At 47.1% G+C, this 22108-nt stretch overlaps 1 protein-coding gene across 1 annotated transcript in view; it reads left to right on the top strand.

Moving 5' to 3' along the window:
• The first annotated feature begins 11349 nt into the window (after window positions 1–11349).
• SNTB1 (syntrophin beta 1) overlaps window positions 11350–22108 on the top strand; it is a 115694-nt gene continuing 104935 nt past the window's right edge. The window contains exon 1 of the mRNA XM_074887266.1: window positions 11350–11956. Coding sequence (XP_074743367.1) covers window positions 11434–11956 — 523 coding nt within the window. The 5' untranslated portion in view covers window positions 11350–11433. The remainder of the gene's footprint in view (window positions 11957–22108) is intronic.

The raw sequence follows: 22108 nt of genomic DNA, 5'->3' as shown, positions 1-22108 counted from the left end.
GGCTTCATTTGGGACTCTGAAATAGTTTACCATGCCAGGACTTCCAGGCCTCCTGCAATGGAGCCAGAAGCCTTGTGTAGCAAGAGCTATGGAATTTAAGTTATAGACATTCGAGTTTGTCCTATAGTTAAAGCTACAGTGCAGCTGGTATCAGGGCTGTGCCTTGGTGCACACCCTGCACATTTAGGCATTAGTTCCCTGGGTGGTCCCAGAGCTCCCAGTTAGTCTCTGCGGAGATGACACAAGAGACTGATCTGAGACAAGATGATTGCCTGAGCTCTTGGACATCCTCACAGTAAAGCCTTTGCCTAATTCCTGCAGGAGGAATTGGGTGGGAGTCCATGTGGGAATTTTGGGCAGTCCTAGATATTCTCCCAGGCACCTCCTGCCATGCTTAGATCATTTCATAGACACTGTTTGTCATGTCAATGTGTAACATCCAGGAGGGTGAATCTGGCCATGCTGGAGACTCCCCCAGGCAGTACCGACTGCAGAACTGACAAACTTATACATTGATGAGCTACTTTTAAATACTGAGTAGAAATTGCTCATGCAGATGCAGAAATAGTCATGTAGAACAGCCTTCCACACATAGTAAAGATACCTAGGGGATGTTTTTCTCATAGTTTAAGATAATATATAGCAGGTCATGTAGGGCCCCAACCCAGCTGGACTACAGGAGCTGGGGAGGATGGTGGCTCGGGGACTCTCACCCAATCCAGCAAAAGACAGTGTTGCAGGGACCCTCACAATAGTGACTCCATTTGCCATGTGGATCATGAGCCAAACATCCCATCCAAGAGATGTGATTTCCCATGCAAGCATTACCCTATGTCAAGACCCCAATAACTTAGAGATTTTCTTAAAGAAACAAACACTCTCCATGAGGAAACAGATGTTGCACATTTGTTGTGCAGATGTGCAAGACTTGAAGCCTTAGAGCTCTACAGCTATCTCCATCTAGACCTTCTTGTCCAGCACTGCACCAGAGATTGTGGAAGCCCTGCAAGTATCAGTGGGGCATGAACCCTCAGAGCTGCTAGACTATCTGCAGGACACACAAAAGTCTGTAAGTCTTGGGTCTTTTGGGGTGGGGGCTGTCTGGTTGTTACAAAACCTGGTGAACATTTACAGCTGTTCAGATCTATAAATGTTCACACTGATTTCACTACCGCTGCCAGAAGTGGGCCCAGAGAGCTTCCTGGCAGTGAAAGGAATTTAAATACAGTATTATATGAACAAAATGTTTTTTTAAAAAAGATCCTGCTACCAAATAATGTTGTTTTTCAGTAAGCTGTAGTTGCTACTGTCAGATAGGGCAGGGGAAAGCTGTGGAAGACCAGCAAGAGTCAGACTTTTGACTGCTGTCTAGCATGTGGATCTTCATTCAGCAGCATGTGGTGCATGTCCCCATGCAAGACCTTCTCCAGGTCTTTACACTATGCTCCGGGACTCACCCTCCACTGCCCTGGATTGGTGGTATCTGCCACCATGTGGAACCCTCCGTGGGGCTGGAGTTGTTTTGCCAAACTTCCCAGCTCTGCCCATCACACTTCCCTGCTTTTATTCTATCCCAGCCTTAAAACAACATTAAAGGGTCTGGACCAAAAAAACCTCATTCCCATAGGCTCAAAACAGACTGTCTTTAGAAATTTTGTATTCTCTGGCCAAGCATACACTCCAATTATGCAAGCTTATCGCTGCTATCATGAATGCATTTTTACTCTCATAGTAAATGCACAGCAATCGTGCTTTTATTGTTTATGTTTTAATAATGGATTGCCACCCAGAAAAAAATGAGAAACACTGCTGTAGGCAACTGGGAAGCAGTCCAGAACTACTCTCCTGTGTGTTCCTGGTGCTGGATATCAGAGGCTCATGCTTATTTGTCTCAGTTCAAAACTAGTGAGAAAGTTATCTGTATTTGCATTAGCATGAAGGAATATATTCTGCTAAAATCGCCCCCATGTGTTTTGTCTCATTACATGTGTTACAACCAGATTCCCAGAGGAAGCACACTTGGCTAAATAACTGTGGTGACTATCCCACCAGTTGTTAAATGCATTGTGCAGTTTTGAATACTACTCTCATTTTAACGACCTAACTTTTATTTATACTATTGTGCTGGGTTTGTGTGGTGGAGTTTTTGGTAGCAGGGGATGACGCTACAGCAGTGGCCCCTGTGAGAAGCTTCTCAAAGCTCCCCGGGCTCCAAGTCAGAGCTGCCTTTGCACCAAGGCCGAGCCAATTAGTGACAGTGGCTGCGCCTCTGCAATAACGTATTTAAGAAGGGGAATATGAGAGGGGATGGAGACTTGTGAGGAGGAGTTATGAGACAACACCTGTGTGAACACTGCGGTCAGCGGAAGGAAGGAGGAGGAAGGGGGTGAGGTGTGCCAGTGCAGAGCCCCCTGTATCCCGTGGTGAGACAGCAGGGCCACCCCCCTGCTGCCATGGAGGTCACTGGTAGAGCAGAGATCTGTCTGCGGCCTGTGGAGGACCCCACACTGGGGCAGGTGGCTGTGCCTGAGGAAGGCCGGGACTCTGTGGGAAGAAGAAGCCCCTGCTGTTGTAGTTCAGTGCTGGGAGTACTGCAACATGTGGGGGTGACCCATGATGGAGCTGCATGGGAATGGCTGCAGCCCGTGGGAAGAACTCACACCAGAGAAAGTTCATGGAGGACTGTTTTCCATGAGAGGGACACCACATAGAGCAGGAGGAAGAAGTGCAGAGGAATGGTCCCCCCACCAGGAGGAAAGAGAGGTGAACTGATCAAAACCCCCCCATTCCCTGTCCCTGCACCACTGAGAGGAGGAGGTAGAGATATCAGGAACAAAACTAATCCCGGAAAGAAGAGAGGGGTGTGGGCAGGTGTTTTTAAGATATGGTAACACTTCTCACTGTGCTATTCTGTCTGTTAAGTGTTGTTGTTAGTGTCTGGAATCAAAGTGATGTTCTTTTTCTTCCCCCTGTCTTTTGCCCATGACCATAATGGGTGAGCCACCCCTCCCTGTCCTTATGTTGATTCCTGATCCCTTTGTTTCATTTTCCCCTTCCCAGCACTGGAGAGGAAGGGGTTAATGAACGGCTGCATGGTGCTCAGTTGCCCTCTGGGCTCAAACCACCACAACTATACAAATACTAAACAAAACCCTAACACTTCAAAAACCACCCAACCTTTGAAACATGTTTCCCATTAATAGTGTTTCAGCACAGTCTAACTAATATCACCTACTTAAAAACCAAACTTCTTATTCAAAGATGCAAAAAATTCACCTTCACCACAACCCTAATTTTTAAAAGGATTCAGCCTATTCCACCCTGCCAGAAAATTTTTCAATATGTTCCATGCTAAATATGATTTTTAATTCTGGAGGGGGGGAGTGGGAATAAATATAAAGAAATATATATGGTTAGTATGTTACATATATTAGTCATGCGTCAGAAGGCTCCTACCACCAAGAGCTTCAAATCTATGTAGACCATTTGGGCAGAAGGAGTGACAGTGTCTGCAGCGAGGGGTACATAGGATAGGATAGGATGGGATAGGATAGGATAGGATAGGATAGGATAGGATAGGATAGGATAGGATAGGATAGGATGCGGTAGCCTGTTCCCTTGACATAACCAAGAATGTGCACAGTGTGGAAAAGCTAATGGGGACGTGTTTTGGCAGTACTGAGTGGTGAGGAAGAGATTACATCTAGAGATTCCTGCATCCTCTGTTACTTTCTCACCTTTTAATTCCATCCTGAATATTGAGAAATGTCATTGTCTAGCTCATATGCTAGTTTCCATTAAAGAAAGTCAAAGTACTTTATAACGAAATACAGTATTATCGTGCCCATTAATGGATAGGGAACTAGGACACAAAACAAGGATTTGTCCGTGGTCACACAGTTGGACAGTGGCTTTCAGAGCCTGCAGGCCAAGGCTTATATACATGAAAACACTGACATAAAGAAAACAACACAACCAAACCACAACAACAACCAAACCAAAACAAAACAACCAAAAAACACCAAACAAAAAAACCCCACACAATCCTAGCAACAGCTATTCCACTTAGTGAGTTTTCTTGAGGAATATTCTAGACAGATGGAAGAAGTGCTCAAACATCTCTCCTAGGACCCATCATGCAACAGGTGGGATTAACAAAGGATGCTTTAATGTCACATAACCAATGTCACTTAGATTTCAGTGTCGAATACCTTCACAGTTTTTCAAAATGGCATTTAAAGCAACTTTGTCTGTGATTGGTAAATAGAGTGGTTTTACATCCAGCGGAAATCTCTGATTTAACAAAGAAAGAACTGTGGGTCCATTTTACAATCTTAATGGTGAATGGATCTGTTGTGTGCAAAGGATCTGCTCCTACCCTGCCTCACACACCTTCCCTGCCTTGCTTGGGTCTGGTCCTACTTTTCTTTCAGGTGGTTCCTGCCCATGGAAAGCTAACTCAGACTGATTACACTAAAATGAGAACATACTTTCAACATTTCCCTCCTAGACCTGCCTTATAATTTGATATGGGCAAATAAACACATTGTCGTAATTCCCCTGAATGTGATGGATTCCATCTTAATTAACTGTAGGCACTCTGTGTCTTATTTCTAGACCACAAGAGAAACATCCACGAATCAAAAATATATGGAAGCTGATTCTCTTTTCTCTGAGATCAGTCTTCCATTGCCCTCCCTGGACTTACACCTGATTTACAGTGCTGTGAGAAGAGAACTAGCACAGACATCATCTGAAACAAGAGGAGGAACTAAGCCTTTGCAGAGCTCAAAAGTGAAACAAAAAGAATATGGCAATGCCACATACACATGCAAAAACTACAATAATATTATAGAGAACCTGAAGGTGAGCACTATTATGCCCAGTGTTCCAGTGATAGCTTTGTACTCTCCCATTACTTGGTGGAACAGGCTTTCTGACTGTCCACGCATCACCTGTGCAGCACAAGGCATTTCTTGGGAAATCCACTACTTCCCCTCCGATGCAGTTCTGTCACACGATGGGTGGGAACAAGATCCCAGTTGCTGGTTTGCAGCTCATGTTCACTGTTCTGGTGCAGAGCTCAAAGGGGCTGCCTGAACTCTTTGCCTTCTCTTGCAATGGCGATGAAGGAGCAAGGCGCTTCTGAAGCACAGAGAATCAGAACATCCCCCTGGCTTGGAGTATCAAGTTGCTGCTCCCATGAGGACACGTAGGTAGGGGAGCCTTGCTAAGGTCCTGGAGACTCCTAGGGAGGTATCCAGCAGGACCATGCTACTTCCTTCTCTTAGTTTGGGAGCTGCTCTTGGGAGACAAACTTGTGCTGAAGTCATAGCAGGAGCTCAGCATCATCTTTGCAGGATCAGTCTTGGAGAATTGCCTGTTTCCAAATTACAAACTACTCTCTTCATTTCCCTTCTGTCCTAGCAGACCGTTTCTGTTTCCCACCACTCTAACAGGTTGATTTATGGCCCTGGGAGTGGTATGGAAAGGGGGAGGATGACCTTAGTTCACCTGTGCCAGGGTACAGCTGGAGCTCAAGGCTACAGAAGGAGCAAACTAGCTTTTCTAGCCAGACTGCTTTGCAGAAGGGAAGCAAACACTTCTGGCACCTGCACAGCAGCACAGCCTCTCTCCTGCTGTGGGGCAGCAGGCTGCAGGCACAGATGTCTGGGGACAGATGAGCAGAAAATACCACAGGAGATCCCAGGGCAGGAAAAGCCCAAAGACCTCATAGGCAGTGTGCTTCACAGGCACCATAGCACGAGTGGGGTGAGAGGCAGGGCACCTCCAAATGAGTTTTGCAGTAATGCACAGGATTTGACAGCTCGAGGACACAGGCATGAAGTCTTTGGGCTGTGGGGTCAGAACCACGTAGTTGTAACACATGACATGTTACACCCCTGCAGCATTAAAAAAAATAGGTTAAGACCAGCAAAGAACAAGATGGTAGAAATGTTTTGGTGGCTTTGACACCCAACCAGATTAACCTGTTTATGACGAAAAGGAAAACCAGGGATGAAACATGTTGGACGGAATCTAGAGTTTCACCTTTTTCCTCATTATTATATGTTCAAGAATTAACTGCAATGCAAATCTCTGATCTTGGCATTTAAAACATTTTGGGCTTAGTTTAGGGAGTGGGGAGAGATCTGTATGCAAAAGATAGAAAACTAATTCAAGAAACAAGTGACAGGATCAAAATAACTTGGAATGAAAAAGTTAAGAAACTAATGCACTGAAAGAGATCTGCAGAACAAGTGCAGAACACCAAGACAGGAAAAACTCTGCTATAGTGTCAACACTGTAGTTATGAACTTTTATTTTCAAAGTTTGTTAGCTTTAGTTCCTTCATAAAATTGCTTGAAGCCAAGACAAAACTTTCTAGGGTTCTGAGCTTGATCCTGTCTATTTTAAAATCATTTTACCAGTAGCAGGAACTAGCCCCAGATCTGCATGCATAAGAAACCTGGATGCTTCCTGGAACCTGCTTCTGTGTTCACTTGCCCCAGAGTTCTGTTTGCAGAAGGGAAACATGTTCATTTGCAGCCTGACCCATAACTCCCCAGCTGTGGGAACGTCTTCTCAGTTTGCCTAGCTAACATGTGACTCAGGTAGGTGCATATACAGATTTCACACATATACTTCTTTCATGTACACACAAGTATGTTCCTGATTTGAAAAACTGAATGAATAAAGTTTTTTTCTGGCAAACAGCTATGCATTAATTTTATTTTTAAATACCATGATGTGCACAAAAACCTGAATAGCTTCAAACTAGGAGAATAAAAACAATGCTTTCATAGTTTTGAAAACAATTGATGATGCATCCTCCAGCTAATGAAGATCATGTGTTCTTGACAGCTTCATAACCCCACCAGCACTAATGAGTAATGATTGCTGAATGCTGTCTTTAAAGCCAACAGGCTCCCTCAACACTGAGGAAGGGGTGGATTGCTCGGGGGGATTAGGCAGGTTGCCAGCTCCTCACCAGCAATACCTTTTGCAAGGCATGACACCGGTCAAGTGAAAGGTCCCACCACCATGCAACAGGGACATCTGCATCAGGGTTGGAGCCTGCCCTGCTGCATCCCAGCATGTATAGACATAGGAGGGGCTGCCATGGGGGAACACGTAGGGTTAGTTCAGGCACGTTCCTCAGAAAGACTCACTTAAGCTTGGCTGCTGCAGTGTTTGGGATCACTGAAGGAACTGGACTCCCTTCCAGCTCTCTCATTACTTGTCGGGTTTCCAGCACTGGGCTTCCGACACTGGACTTCCTTCCTGTCTTAGATCCGTCTGCTGAGTTGGTCGGTGTCAGGGTAACAAGATGGGAACATCATTATCCAGACCTGATTTTGTCTAACCTCCGTCATCTGAAATGTGTTCAAGGCTCATAACCATATTTCCAATTTAAAGGAATTCTGGGTGAGCTGGCTTTGAGCTATCGTTGCTACACTGATAATGCAAAAAGGAAAAAAGAAAAAAGTCACTGGAAGGGTTTAAGAGTCTTCCAAAAGTCCTTCAAAAATTACATCTCTGCTATAGAATAGCAGAGACAGTTGTAAAGAAGTCACAGCTATAGAAAGGCTCTCTTGTGTCCTTACCTTCTCTGCCTGGAAGTGGTGTGGGACCTGTATTCCTTGCACTGCTGTCTGAGTGGTGAGCTTGTATATGTGGCCTTGAAATGTTTTTGCTGTCAGGAAGCCACTTTATTTACATAAGACATGAACAATGAACTCCTTGCCTAAAAATAGGAGGAAAAACCCCAAGAATAGGCAGTGTTGTGCCTTTGTCTCCAGTAGCATCTCTAGCAAAGCTGAACCTGAGGAACCTCTTCAGCGTTGCCCTCACAACCCTTTCTGCATTGGTTTTCCCATATTTTTGTTCTCATGTGTCACAGACCACAAAGTCCTTCCATTTGCTTGGGCACCCAGGCAGTGTCTCAGACAGCACTGCTGCGCTTCTGACCTGGATGTGCTTTGGTGCTTCTTGTCCTGGGAGGCAGTTTCTGTGTTTTCCAACCCTCTTCACTTCTTCCAGTTCACTGACTTGCTTCTTCCATTTAGCCCCTTGACTTTAGCTGAGCCCACAGTCCCCCACAGATCAAAGACCTATTCAACAGCAGCTATTAGCATTATCTTGCCTAACAATTTGTTTATACAGAACGAGTGAAAGGGGCCCTAATCTAGTTCAGGCTTTTACATGCTGCTAAAATACAAATGGTAAAAGATGATCATCTGATTTGTTTGAAAGGGTCCACTTTTCACAGTAGACCCTTTCCGAAGGACAAGTGACGGAGAGAGACTTTTGCTAAGCTTTCTCTGTGCTGGAGGCCTTTCTGGCAACTAGAGACGGGAGCCTGGAAGTACTGAGTGCTCTGCCCATCCCACTGCACATCTCGGCTTCCTTGCAAATAGTCACAGCAAACACTGCAATTGCAGTGTGCGTATTTACAGATTATGTCAGAAACACTATTCTCACGAGAAGCTTGTAGCTGAAATCAGGAGTTTGCACTCTGTCATGCACTGGAAACTTTTTTCTGCTGCAAACCTGAGCATTCAATAGCTGCACACCCAATTTAACACCCGTTTTTATCTTCTGCTCCTGCTGCATGAACCTGTGTTTGAGAAACTAACCTTGCAGGTGTGATTAGCAGACCTGAGGCAGGGATGGGGATGGTAATGTTGGCAGGGGTACCAGCAGAGAAGTCTCAAGGCACCTTTTCTTTCTTGCAGCAGCCAGAAGTTGTTCTTGGGGTACGCAAAGACTCTGGGTACACAAACAATTATGAGCCTGTACTCCTAGGATAGGGAAGCACAGGCATCAGGTATCACACTGTCTCCAGGAAGGGAGGTGATTTGGGAGACTGTTTGCCTTGGGCTTGTGCCTTAGCATCTCTTACACTCTCTTCTTTTTACTGTTATTTTCAACATTAAAATGTCACCTCTGTTTTCTTACAACTCCAAGGTGGGGAGGAGGGGGGAGGAGGAGGAGGCAATGAAGACTGCTATAAGACTTTTTCATACCAGGGACCAATATATCGGATGCTGGCCTTGGGAAACTTTATTATTTACCTCTGCTGGAATGGGAGAGGAAAATAGCTGGAACAAGCAGAGCTCTCGGATACACGCAGTGCAATTGTCTATACAAGGCAGTTCCACGGGAACCCCACCGGAGAACCAGACACACTCAGCAAACACGGTCGAGCACACAGTGTGCCAAAGGAGAAGTGTGAGGCATTAAATATTTCTTTTCTCTATTACCTTTTCACAACAGGACAGAAATAATCTGAATATTTTCTCCTTGTAAATCTTCTGAAATTACTTTCAAAAAATACTTAGAGACACATTTCCATTAGCAGCAGCACTGATTCTTTACTAATTCATGAAGAAAAAATATGAAATAATTGGTAAGAGCTGATCCCTTGGGAAACAGAGATGCCTGAATTTATAACTTGGCCTGGTCACCTGGGTTTGGAGCTACACAGGAACGTGAATGCTACAGCAGCCAGCATCGCAACACCTGATTTTTGCATGTCTGTCCTTTCCTCCCCATCCTTCTCTCACATACCTGAAGCTGCTGGAACCAAACAAGTACACTCATTCACTATGCCTGGCACCTGGGAATGGGATTTAAAAACAACACCAACCCAAACATCCAGGGTGCTGTACGTGAGCTAAATTAGCTAGTAAGAAATGCTGGAGAAAAGGGTGTGTTGCAGCCTCGTCCTGTCTAGGGCTTAGGTGCCTTGTTCAGGTTTAGCGGGACATGCTTCTTTTCACTCCAGATTCACAGCCCTGAAAACTTAATTATAGCTTTTCACCTTGCATTAATTAACATGAGAAATGAATAGACCTCTCTTCAGTCTGCTTTTTCTCCACCCACCCGCTATCCTTGAGTAACCCATCGCCTGTGGGTTCCCGCTCTCCCTGGGTGCTGGGTTGCATTCCTCCCAGGGAGGAGGGACCCACCACAGCCTGGGTGCGGCTGCAGGTGAAGGAGGACTGAGGCCTCCTTCTGCCGTCTTCTGGAGGGAAGGGGATGTGTTTTGTGTAGCCCAGTGCGAGGGGAATAGAAGACCCTACTAAACCAAGGCAAGCTTGTCCATGGATGATCCCGTATGTAGGTCCCACACACACCCTGGCAAGGTGAGTCCCAAGTTGTCCAGCAGACGTTAACCCAGGGCACTTGTCTATACCTGGGAGCAAAACCCTGGTGTCAGGAGTGAATGGCATTGCTTCAGAGAGGAGCGAGATGCCACATTTAGGGACCCACACGACTCACATGGCCGAAATGAGTGGGACTAATAAACTCACTGGCCACCCCAGTCTCTCCAGATCCTTGCTCCCACGTACACCAAATGGTTCAGGACTGCTGAAGTTTTCAGCCCAGATTGGGAAGGAGCCAGAGCTGCTCTGCAAGGAGCAGGAGCCGAGGCGGTCCAGGAGGTGCTTGATGTCTGTAGAGTCACATCACTGTGACATCTCCAAACCAGCAATGTGAAAGCTTTGTCCTCTCTGGTGCCTGACTTGGAGTCTCGAGCACCTCATCAGGCACTGAATTGGCTCCTAGGAGGAAAGTCAGCACGGGAAAAAATGCAAAATGGGCAACGTGGCCTCCATGGGCCTTAAAATTTGTGATCGAAGGGCAAAGTAAACAGTTTCAAAATGTGCGGAAGTGTCCATGACAGTCACCACCTTCATCCTACAAAGCCGTGAAATGACCTGGATTCTGCTTCCCTACAATTGAAATTTAACTACCTTTGTGCCACCTATTAGTTTTAACACGCTTTATAAAAAAGTCTCTGGGAAGACCAAAGTTGCGTTTCCGTTAACGCTCCTCTGCCGTTGACTTCCCCCCGCCCTGCTCCAGCCGGGCAGCGCACACGGCGGCTGCCGGGGGCTGGCACGGCGCGGCCCTGCGGCGCCGAACCCACCGCACCCGCGGAGCGGAGACAGCCCCGACTCGGCCGGGACGTGTCCCCGCGGCGTGTGCCTGGGAGGGGCGGGACACACACACACGTACACGCAGACACACACGTACACGCAGACACACGCGCACACACACACGCGCACACGCAGACACACACGTACACGCACACACACACGCGCACACACGCGCGCGCACACACGTACACTCGCGCACACACACTTGCGCACACACTTGCGCACACACGTACACTCGCACACACACGCGCGCACACACGTACACTTGCACACACACACACGCGCGCACACACACGCGCGGCAGCAGCGGGCGGTGCCCCCAGGTGCGCCCGCCCCGTCGCGGCCCCGGGGGGGCGGCCGCGGCTCCTCGCCCCACCCCGCCGCGCCGGGAGCTCGCCGCCCCCCGGCTGAAGTCCGGTGCCTCCGCGCCGCGCCGCGCCGTGCCGGGGGTGCCGTCACTCGGCGGTTCCAGCATGCGCCTAAGATGGCGGTAGCGGCGGCGGGCGGCGGCGGGGGCGGCCGGGCGCAGCGCAGCGGCTGGCTGGAAGTTTTGGTGCGGGAGCGCTGGCACAAAGTGCTGGCCAACTTGGGCGGCGAGGCGCTGGTGCTGAGCGGCGAGGAGCGCCCCGACGGCGCGGCCCACAACGGCCTGGGCGGCGATGGGGCGGCGTGCCGCGGGGCCGAGGGCGGCGGGGGGGCGGCGGCGGTGCGCACCGCCTTCACCGACCCCCCCGAGCAGGTGCCCGAGGCCGTCTCCAACAAGAAGCGGTGCGTGAAGGTGCTGAAGCAGGAGCTGGGCGGGCTGGGCATCAGCATCAAGGGGGGCAAGGAGAACAAGATGCCCATCCTCATCAGCAAGATCTTCAAGGGGCTGGCGGCCGACCAGACCCAGGCCCTCTACGTGGGCGATGCCATTCTGGCCGTCAACGGCACCGACCTGCGGGATGCCACCCACGACGAGGCGGTGCAGGCGCTCAAGCGGGCCGGCAAGGAGGTGCTGCTGGAAGGTAGGGGCCGGGGCACTGGGGAGGGCACGGCCCGGCCGCCAGCGCGCCCCGGGCCGGGAGGCTGTGGGGCAGGTCGGCTCGGCTGCCAGAGTGGCGGCGGAGCCGAGCCGAGGCGGGGTGAAGAGGTGCCCCCGTGCTTCTCCGCACCGTTCCTCCGGGCGTCTTTCCAGCGGGGAGAGTTTATTCCCCCCCACCCCGAGCCGCGGCGAGACTCCCGACGGCATGCGCTGAGGAGGTGGCCCCTCGGGGAGGGGCGAGCGGGCTGCCGGGGAGCTGGGTTTGAACTTGCCGTCCTGCTGCCAGCCGCCGGAGCCCCGCAGCCCCGTCCGAGCGGCTGCCGGAGCCCCGCAGCCCCGTCTCGTCTCGGCGGAGGGTCGGCTCCAGGCGGAGGGCTCACGGTGGGAGCCTGGCCGACCCCCCGCCGGGGCGAGGGATCTTCAGGATCCGCCGCCTGGACATTTTCGTGGCTTTCAGCCCAAGAAACGGCGTGGGAGTTGGGTGCCGGGAGAGGAGGGGTTAAAGGAGGAAAGGAGCCTCCTCGGGCCGTGAGCGAAGGGCTTCGGGGACTTCCCGAGCCAGCTCGAAATGCCCGAAGCCTCCCGCTGTCCAATTCTTCCTTGCCCCCTTCCACCACCCCACTCCCACCGAGGGAAGAGGGGGAAAAGAGACTTGAATGAAGCTGGTGGTCCCTCACTGACACATTAACCATCCCCTACGAAGCTTTAATTTCGTTTCTCAAGGGTGACTGACACAGTTTCGTAAGAAGTAGCCTTAGAAACTGAGCCCGGAGTAAGAAGCAGACGTTGGTGTGCACGGAGGAGGCGTGGAGGGAGGGTGTCCCCCCGGAACGGGTCGGATGTTGGGGGGGGCGTGAGCAGCAGGGAAGAGCCAGGTTCCCCCGGACAGCGAGTTCGTGAGGAGAGAGGCGTTCACAGGCGTTTAATCCTTGTCGTCTCACAAGGACTAATTTACTTGCTCCACCTGAGAGAATGAACAGCTTCAGAAATGCCCTTGGCACGTGTTTGATAAAGTGATTACATATTTGCTGAGAAGTTCATTTAACCGGCGGTCAGTGGCATTTGAGGCATGCTGCTGTGCCACCTTCCCCTGTGCCATCACCTTCCTCCGAGCCACAGGCGCTTTCACCTCACTGTGCCTGTAGCCCTTTTGGTACCTCACAGTTTTTCATGTGTGGCTTTTTGATGCTTATTCTGAGGAGCGAAGGAGGTGCTGCTGCCGCTTAGGAGGTGCAGCTGAGATCAGCCATGAACAACCGACGGTGGCATAAGGTTATGGAGGAAGTTTGAAGGGGAGGGAAGGTGAGAAAATGTCATCCGCAGTAGTGTATGGTATTTGGTGTTGTCCACATGACAGCGAAAACTGCAAAAGAGTTAGTGCCCCGTGAGGATTGAAGAAGCTGAGGGCAACTGTGTCTCCCCTCCCTGCACGCCCCGTGCTGCTCGCAGGACCGAAGTGCATCTTGTGCTCCCTCGCTGCAGCCAAACTGCTTACGAAGATACCTGTGAAGTCTTAATCTGAACTCCTCTCAGAGGTCTGAACTGAGGCTATGGCATCTAAATTCTGTCACTGGTTTGTTTACACAGTTTAAGGGCTTCCTGGGGTGCAGGCCGGGCAATGGCTGACCTTTGGTGTGATCTGATGAGTAATGTATATAGTCCTTGCAACAGCCTCCCTCCCGCTGTGTAGTGCCTGCAGTAACAGCACCTGAACACGATGCTGCTGTACGAGTCTTAAAACCCTCAGTTTCCTTTCCGGTAGGACCAAAGATTAAGCCGTTTCAACGTGGACTCTTAGCATCCACCTTCTCTCTTCTTTCTTCATCGCAGCTATTTTCTTGCATTTCTTTGCTCTGTGAAGGCTGATGTGCCTCAGTGGTCGTTTCTGCGATTGAAGAGCATATTTCAGTAGTCATCCCTATGTAGAATTGAAATATTCTGACACTGAACTCAGTATTTTGGCCTGCCTTTCTCTTGCTATTTCAGCAGAGTAACCCAAATGAGAGTTGGCCGCAGCATTGCCCCAGGAGGCACTATACTCCTTCAGCGGGGAACCTCTCTGCCTGAATGCCTTGTGTAAACAGGCAGTTTAAAACAATTCCCTGCTATTCAATTTCCCACTTTGAAGCTCCTTCTTCGGTAGCACAGTCTAAAACAGTTTTTTTATTACTAAAGGAAGGAAAATCCAAAAGTTTTTCTTTTCCCCTTTAAAGTATAGGAGGGAGAGCTGTGATCTTCCTTTCCTTCCAGACAATAGGAATTTGCCATTTCCTGACTTCTTGGAGAGTTATGTATTGCAAAAAGCAGCCTGTGCTCGGGCAGGGCAAGACCCCTGCACAGCAGCTCCACTCTAGGTTCTTTCTCTAATTAACAGAGCAATGCCAGCATGTGTTTCCAGAGTCAAAATGTAACATTTACATTTTCAGGGAGATTTGAGACTTGCTTGTGACTTCCAGACCAGGAAAGCCAAATATGCAGAGGCGTATGGCAAGGTGCGAAGCACGAGGGGCATATTTCATGGTGCAGCAGGGCCCAGTGCATTGTGTGTTCCTGGAAAGGGTCTTACAGTTGAGTATTTCCTAGAGGTTATCAGCAGTAAGATGTGGTCAGTATGGCTCAATACACCCAACATCAGAGTGCTGGAGCCTGTCTGTTATATAGTGTCCTTCCTAAAATTGCTTGCTCAGTGAGATGAGGCATTTACAAACTCAGCACTAAGCTGTAGACTCTCCTGCATTCCTGCCCAGGGAGGAAGGGAGTGGAAAATCCCTCCCCAGCCCTCTGCACCATGTGCCAGCAGCAGGGCTGGCACTGGGGTGAGTGGTAGGAGGAGGAAGGTCTGTGAAGAGGGGAAGGGATGGGACAACGCTTCATTTTAACACTTGCCTCTTTTGCTGCATTGATCATCGTCTCTGAGGTGGTAGAAATGGAAATTATTTGGTGGAGGGTTAGGGCTGGCATAGCTGCAGTAGCTGTGCTGGTGTGGGGTGGCAGAGCTGTAAAGCCCAGGGGGAGAGGTCCTACTCCAACAAGTTTAATAGGTATCCTAAGTTGTTCTGTTCTCTCATTTTCCACCCTGAAGGACATGGTGTGTCACAGTCCAGTTACTAAGCTAAAGTTGTATAAATCAGCTCCTTTGTGCAGGTCTGATCTGTGGGGTTGGTCAGGGTGCCTTGAAAGCAGGTAGGATTTGATAAATGGGAGGGAAATAAGGCAACAGGTGACACTGCTATAGAAGGAGCTGTAAGGCAGAAGGTTCAAGAGGAGAAGGAGGTGATGGTGAGGAAGGACTTGAGCCCTAAGAAATCCTGTGCTCTCATCTACAGGGATGGACCTCTTCTGCCTGCAGGGCTTAATTTCCTGCGAGCCTTCCATCACCGCTTTGGCATGGGTGCAGGGAAGCAAAGCATCTGGTGAGCAGGGCCAGGGGAAACACTAGCGTTGGGCTTGTCGGCCCTGGACGGCTTCTCGGGTGTTCAGTACATAAGGACAGAGCTTCTCACCAGCATTCAGGAGTGCAAAAAATTTCCCTACATGAGAGATGAGACAGCCTCCTTGTACAGTGCATATTTGCAGGTGTGGAAGGCAGCTAAAATTCTCGTGACAGCTATTGTTTGTACATATAATTTCCCTGCAGTTCTGTTAAACTGGGTCTTCTTAAATAAGCACTTTGGAAAATCAAGCAGCCCCTCTTGTGCTGTGTGAAGCACGTTACATTCAAGTGACTTTCAAGACACAAAAGGTGTTTGTTTTTATCAAAGCATCCTAGATGAGAGCAGTCCCTTGGCATGCTCTGTAACCAAGCCGGTTGTACTTCACTTACATTCTCAGTGTGTTCGGTGAAAAAATGAAAAATTGAAGCAGCCTGTGCTCATGTCAGACAGGACCCCTCTGCACGATGCTGTATTTGGATGTGAAGGAAAAACACAATAGTGTGGTCTTTGCTAGCTGACTGCAGGGTATTTTTTTAGATTGCATCACTTACTAAGTTGTTAAATGTGTGTGGATGAGCTTCTGATGGTGATGGTGGCAGGTACGAAGTGGGTGGAGCATCTTCTTAGTGATGCTGGTTTCTTACTGGTTTTGAGTGATTCTCGGTTTAGCTAACACAATTGCAAGGTAGGGCTTACAGCTCCCTTGAGAAGTGTCTCTTGCAGCCTCTCTGGGTTTGCAGAAATTTCCCACAGAGAGGCAGCCCCCTGCATAGTGAATTTTAGCATATGGACAATAGGTGATAGTCATTTTCTGTAGCCCTCTTGGGAGTAATCCACAGCTTTAAAGCAATGTAAGAGTAAGCGTGGTGCAATCTGTACTGTAGTAACGTGTATTATTTTCCAAGCAATACTTCTGTAAGAATTGTAAGAATTCTCCCCTTCCTACCCTTTTTAAATTTTCTTTGGGTGAAGCAAAACAATTCTGCCTGTTTGAATTACATGTTGAAATAGTACAAAATAGGCATGGGCTGCTTGTTGGCTGTATTTTTCTCTTTCCTATCTGTTTTCCTGTTTCTTTCAGTAAACTAGTGACAACAGGAGATTTCTGGGGGCTAACAAAATACGATATTTATCCAAGAAAGTGTGTCTCTTGCAAGTGTAGGGAAAAAATCGAGGCACAGGGCACTTAATAAGTGCCTACATGATGTAACTACTTACTACAGTCAGGGCTGTAAATCTCAGTGATTTACAATTGCATGCATAGTTATTCCTTACACTTCCAGTAAACCTATGGAGAAAACACTCTACTTTTTTTTTTTTTTTATTAAATTTTTGTTTGCATTTTTTTTTTTTCATTTTTTGCAAATATGCAGTTAGGGAAATGCTTTGGGCTATACCACATTTCATGGCCTGTGTAGCTGCCCTTGCCACACATCAGTTTGAAAGTGAAATTGAAAGGGAAAGGAGCAGGTAATCTTATTCTCAGGAATACTGGATCTAAGCAGTCCCCAAGAATCTCAGTTTTTATTCTTTCAGCTGCCTGCAACGGATGGGGAAGCTTGAGTGGGAACACTTGATGTGTCTTTCATTGATTAGATTAGATTACAGGCTAATTTAGCAGTCCAGACAGTCTGTATCACCTTTCACAGATAAGAATCAGTACATCCTCTTTGCAGCAAATCTGGTACAAGTCCTCTTTCTCAGTTACTGTAAAGAAAATAAGGCATTTGTGGGCAACACATTCCTGGATTTATTTGGACCAAGTGCAGGGTTCCCCCTCAACCTCCCCCCTGCCCTGCCTTGGAAATCATTCCTCCTTAGGACTTAGTACCAGCACTTTAAGGGTGTTTAGGAGATTAGCTATGTCTAGGGATCTGGGATTCAATTGCACATATAGAGTCTACGTGTTAAGTATCATTAGAAAAAAAAAAGCATTTTTGAAAATCCCAGCAGTAATTCCTTTGTGGAAAATTAAATTGAAAACTTGATATATGTCTTTGAAGACTCTTTAAACCATTAGACAGAGTAAAATTGAATGCTGAAGGCTTTTGCTGTAGTAAATGGAAGTGTTTGTATCTTAATTTTGCCATGGCAGGTGCCTTTTCACTGAAGGCCAGTCCCACCCTCCCAGGAAGGCGTTTTCACACAGGTGATTGCCAGTGACACTGGCCTCTCCACATCCCTGCCGCCCACTGGGTTTGGGTCAGAAATGCTTGCTGCAGGTCTGTCCCGAGGGAGTTGGTGAGAAGCCTCTGTAATTCAAACTGGAGTTTGGATTTGCGGCAGCCCGATAGAGGTGCTGATCCCAATAGGTTGATGGTTTCAGGTATAGGTTGGGAACGATTTTTAATTTTTTTTACTTTCTTAATCTCACTGTTTCCAGAACACATGGTGTGGAACTCCTCCTGGTAGTAATTTATCTGTAAATTTGGCTTTAAGTATAGCATCAATTTGTGTGCATTCAGAGTTTGTATGTGTTGGAGAGTTTACCGTATTTATTTGTAATCTGTTCCAGTGGTCACTTACTTCCAGGCTTTAAGAACACATTATTTCCATTACACTTTTCTAATTTAGATTTCTGATCATAGGATTATTTTGTACTTTATTCTGCAAGATTATGTTGCCATGGCTACTTGTTAGAATTGGTTAGAAGGGAAGTTGGAGGAAACAGTAGTTCAAGAGAGCAATAGCATACGTAAGTGAACAAAATGTGATGGGAACAAAGCTGTCCCAGTACTGCACAGGAGACTCTGGCTTTCCAAGCCTGAAAAAATTCTTTAAGCATCTCAGAAAAATATTTGGTGAAGAAGGGATGGTAGCAGTGTTTCTAGAACATGCAAAAAGTCTTTTAACTATGTATCATATAGGCTTGTGAGTAGCCTGTATGATATATCTGGCCTTGATGTGGTGGGTAGAGGTAAGTGAGATTCATCTCTCTTACCCTCTTACCCCCTTCTGACTCTCCGTTGGTCTCACTACAGTGGCTGTAGCTGGTGTGAAGTGAGCTTTACTTGGCTTAGCTATGTCACCTCTCCAAAACGTAAACTATGTTGAGCAGAGGAAAATACTGCTGTCAGCATAAACTGTGTCTGTGCTTTGCCAGGACATCTGTACTTGGAGCAATCAGGGACAGCATCATACTGTTGTGGGGGATTGGAAAAGAGCTAGTACTCCGAGTAGTAGGAATAAATAGTCTGTTTTGGCAGGGGCAGAAAGCTTATTGTAGAGATGGGAAGGAACATTGGGGGAGTGGCAGCATTTGGTACATGCCTTGAGGAGCATCACTGCAAGGAGGGGTTAGAAGACGTTCGAGGTGAGGCATGGCTGTTTTGGGCTAGAGAAGTTTGTGAGAAACTACAAAGTATGTAGAAAGTGTGGAGTGCTACTTGTCACTCATGCTACGTGTTGGAAGGTGTGTTATGAGCCTCCTTCATGCTCTTTAATAAACGTCTGTCAGCTGATATTCTGCAGGACCAAGAAGGCTGCTCTATGAGGCTTGGTCTCCGTGCTTTAAAAGGTGGCTGTTGGCCCTGCCTTCTGTGTCTTGCAGTTCTGCAAGAGAGAGGATTCATTGAAATTATGCATCCAGCATCTTGCAATATCTCAGAGTCCAGCAACACCGAGTAGTGAACTAGGACATAAAAGTTTTTTACGTAACTCTGCTTGCAGGATAATCGGGGAAAAGATGAAACTGGTTTGTCCATCGTCTACTTAGCTATCAAAACGTACTTTTCTCCAGAACGTAAGTTAAAAAACTTGCTTATGAAAGGTTTGATCAACTGTTAGTAGTCCTGCAGATTGCTTCACCACTAGATACTGCCTTGCTTTTGGGTTAAGTTTGTTCCTTCACATAAATTAAATTAAGGACATAATTTCTGCATAACTCTTTGGCAGACTTGAATTTCCGACTGCGGCTACTGTACACTTCTGTTATGGTCTGGCTTTAATTTTGTCTGTCTAGAACTTGAACTACTGAACTGGTTACAGCTTTCACTGTGCATATACTTAGGGCATGACAGAGTAGGTCACTGCCAAAGCAGCACATCTGTATTGTAGCAGTTGGGTAAAATGAAGTTCTTAATTGTAAGGAAATGAGCCAGAACAGTAGATGTGGAGAAACTGTCTCTGATTAGAGATGATTAACATACAGCACACTCCTTCTAAAAATGTTGTGAAGCTTTTTGCTGAACTCTTGGAAGTAATGCTTGTTGGCACAGCTCTAAAAGTCATCGAAACGAATGTGGCTATGTTTATTCTGCACTGCTCAGGGATGTTTCCCTCTAAAGATGACATATATTCGAGCAGTGAGCCTGCTTCAGGCAGCACACGGGTGAGTAACTCGTGTGTGTGTGCATCGGTGTGAATAGCTTCTATTCACTTTAATGGCGAACTAAAAAATGGTAAATTCCTGGTATGGTGTAAGTATCTGAGAAACAGAATCCTTTTTCCCAGTATCTGAAAGTTAGAGACACATATAATATAAAAATAAAATTAAATTTTTTTTTTTTTGAAAAAAGTATCAGAATATAAATTCTCTTCTGGCAAAGGAGGCACAACTTAACTGATTTGCTCTAACAGATAATGTGACCTCATGGGACTATTTATCAGCCTCATGTGCCCTTTCAGGGAAATAGGGCCATTAGTTAAGCTTATGTTCCATTTGCCATAGGCATATTCTGTTGGTGCAATACCTATTTTGGCTTTTAACATAATCAAGTAGTTAGAAGAGAGTATTGAAAGCTATACCATGGAAATAACATATCTCCACTCTTGCCTGAGTTACTTCAATAATAACTGTTTCTAGGATGATTTACTATACTAACACATGTGGTTTAACTGCTATTGACTCTGATTCTGCAAGGGGAGCAAGAGGCAGCTGTGTGAAGGTACAGATGTTGGAGAGGTTTAGTGTTATCCAGTGTGTAGCTTATCAGGCTGCTTTAAGCTAATAGTTTCAACTTAGGCAGGGGGAGTTTATCTATTTATCCTGGAGTCAGAGCTTTAGTCACTGCAAAACAGCCTGGAAGGACAGAGCTGGTAGCGGGGCTGTCAGGACAGCAGTGGCAGATGTGATTTCCCTCGTAGCAGGCAGCTTCCTGTTGGTCTTACTCTTGCCAGCTGGGAGCCAGTGGGATCCTTCTCTTGCTGATGTGAAGCCAAAGGAGGGATTTAATTATTGATGTTCAGGAGTATTTTCCAGGAATGAGGTGAGCAGGATTTGCCTTCAGTACTTGTTGCTTGAATTCTTTGTGGCTTTTTTTTTGTTTGGTTTTGGGTTTTTTGGTTTTGTGGAATTTTTGTTTGTTTGTTTTGTTGTTGTTTTTGTTGGGGATGCTGTGGAGAGAAAAAAAGGTTTCCAAATGACCATTGTTTCCCAAAGAACACATTATCCTTGGTAAGTGTCTGCCCCATTTGACTTATTTGTCCTGTGTCATGCAGTGGCAGACTCTGCTGGTACACAGCCTCCTCTATCAGTGATGTGTGGCTGGGATGGAGGGGTGTCTCCAGAGAACCAGCAGGATTCCTGTAGGATTACCTACCATATAAATATGTACCTAGGCACAGAGACACACACCGTAAGATGTATTTGTTTACATACTTCTGTAATGAACAGCCCCATCAACAGGCATTCCTTGTTCGGGGCTTGACCTTCAACTGTGCTTGAGGCCAACATGGTTGTGCCAGCTTTAGGCTGCTGGGGCTTTGCCAGGTTTGGAGAGGCTGAGCTGATGCCTATGAAACCCATCATGTCTCTCTGCTACAAGGGCAGTGTGGTGGGCAGTCCTGGCTCAACGCTGCAGAGAGGCTTTTGGTATCGCACCCCTGGGAAGCCTCTTCCAGAGCAGGGGATGTGGCTGGTTGTGAGCTCTGTCAAATAAAGTCAGGAAGATGTGCTTACTGCAAGAGAAGGGGAGCAGTCTTCAAGCTGGAATGACTTGGATGATGACAGCAGACTCTTTGTGAAGAGCTCCAGGTGTTATTACTGTGCTTTGCCTAAATTAAACACATCTAGATTTTAGAAGCTCAGGTAAATGGCTGGTCAAAGGGTTAACATAGCTCAAATTCTTCAAACAGCTGAGGAAGTCCTGAGCACACTGGTGGGGAGAGACACAAGCAACACTTAAACCTGCCAACAAACCTCAGGGTGCTACAGATGCCCCAGCTAATCTACTTGAAGCCACTCTTGCTCTCATGGCTTTTGCTGCTCTCTTCTTTGCAGGTTGGGTTGCAGGCTGATGCCGGAATGTTTGTAGGCATGGCTCTCATCTAGCCCTGGGGAGGAAATCTGTATTTCTGCCTTAAAAAAGGTAAAAAAACTTCATAGTAACTTCAGTCTTCTTCATGTTTGTGGAACACAGGAGAAGTGTCCAGCCAAAAAGGCAATAAAAGAAAACAGCGTTTTAATTCAAAAGAGTGCAAGTGAAAGCAACTAGTTTTGAGAAGTTCCCAGTCCCTTCAGTGAATGGCTGTCTGTATAAATAAGCCAGACTTTAAGTGATGTATGAGGGCAGGTCATAAAGAAAACATTGCAGTAACAAACTAGTGGAATTTTCACTTAACACATTAAAATCAACCCTGAAAGGCTCCATTAAGGAAAGCCATAAGTTGAAGTTCTAAGAGATGACATATAAAATATCCCTAAAACTAAAAATGATCCTCTGTCAGTTTTATGTTTTCCTTTCACTGCGTTATATCTATTT

This window comes from Strix uralensis, chromosome 1 (assembly GCF_047716275.1).
Source record: "Strix uralensis isolate ZFMK-TIS-50842 chromosome 1, bStrUra1, whole genome shotgun sequence".
Taxonomy (NCBI): domain Eukaryota; kingdom Metazoa; phylum Chordata; class Aves; order Strigiformes; family Strigidae; genus Strix; species Strix uralensis.
This window is presented reverse-complemented; position numbering and strand designations above follow the sequence as displayed.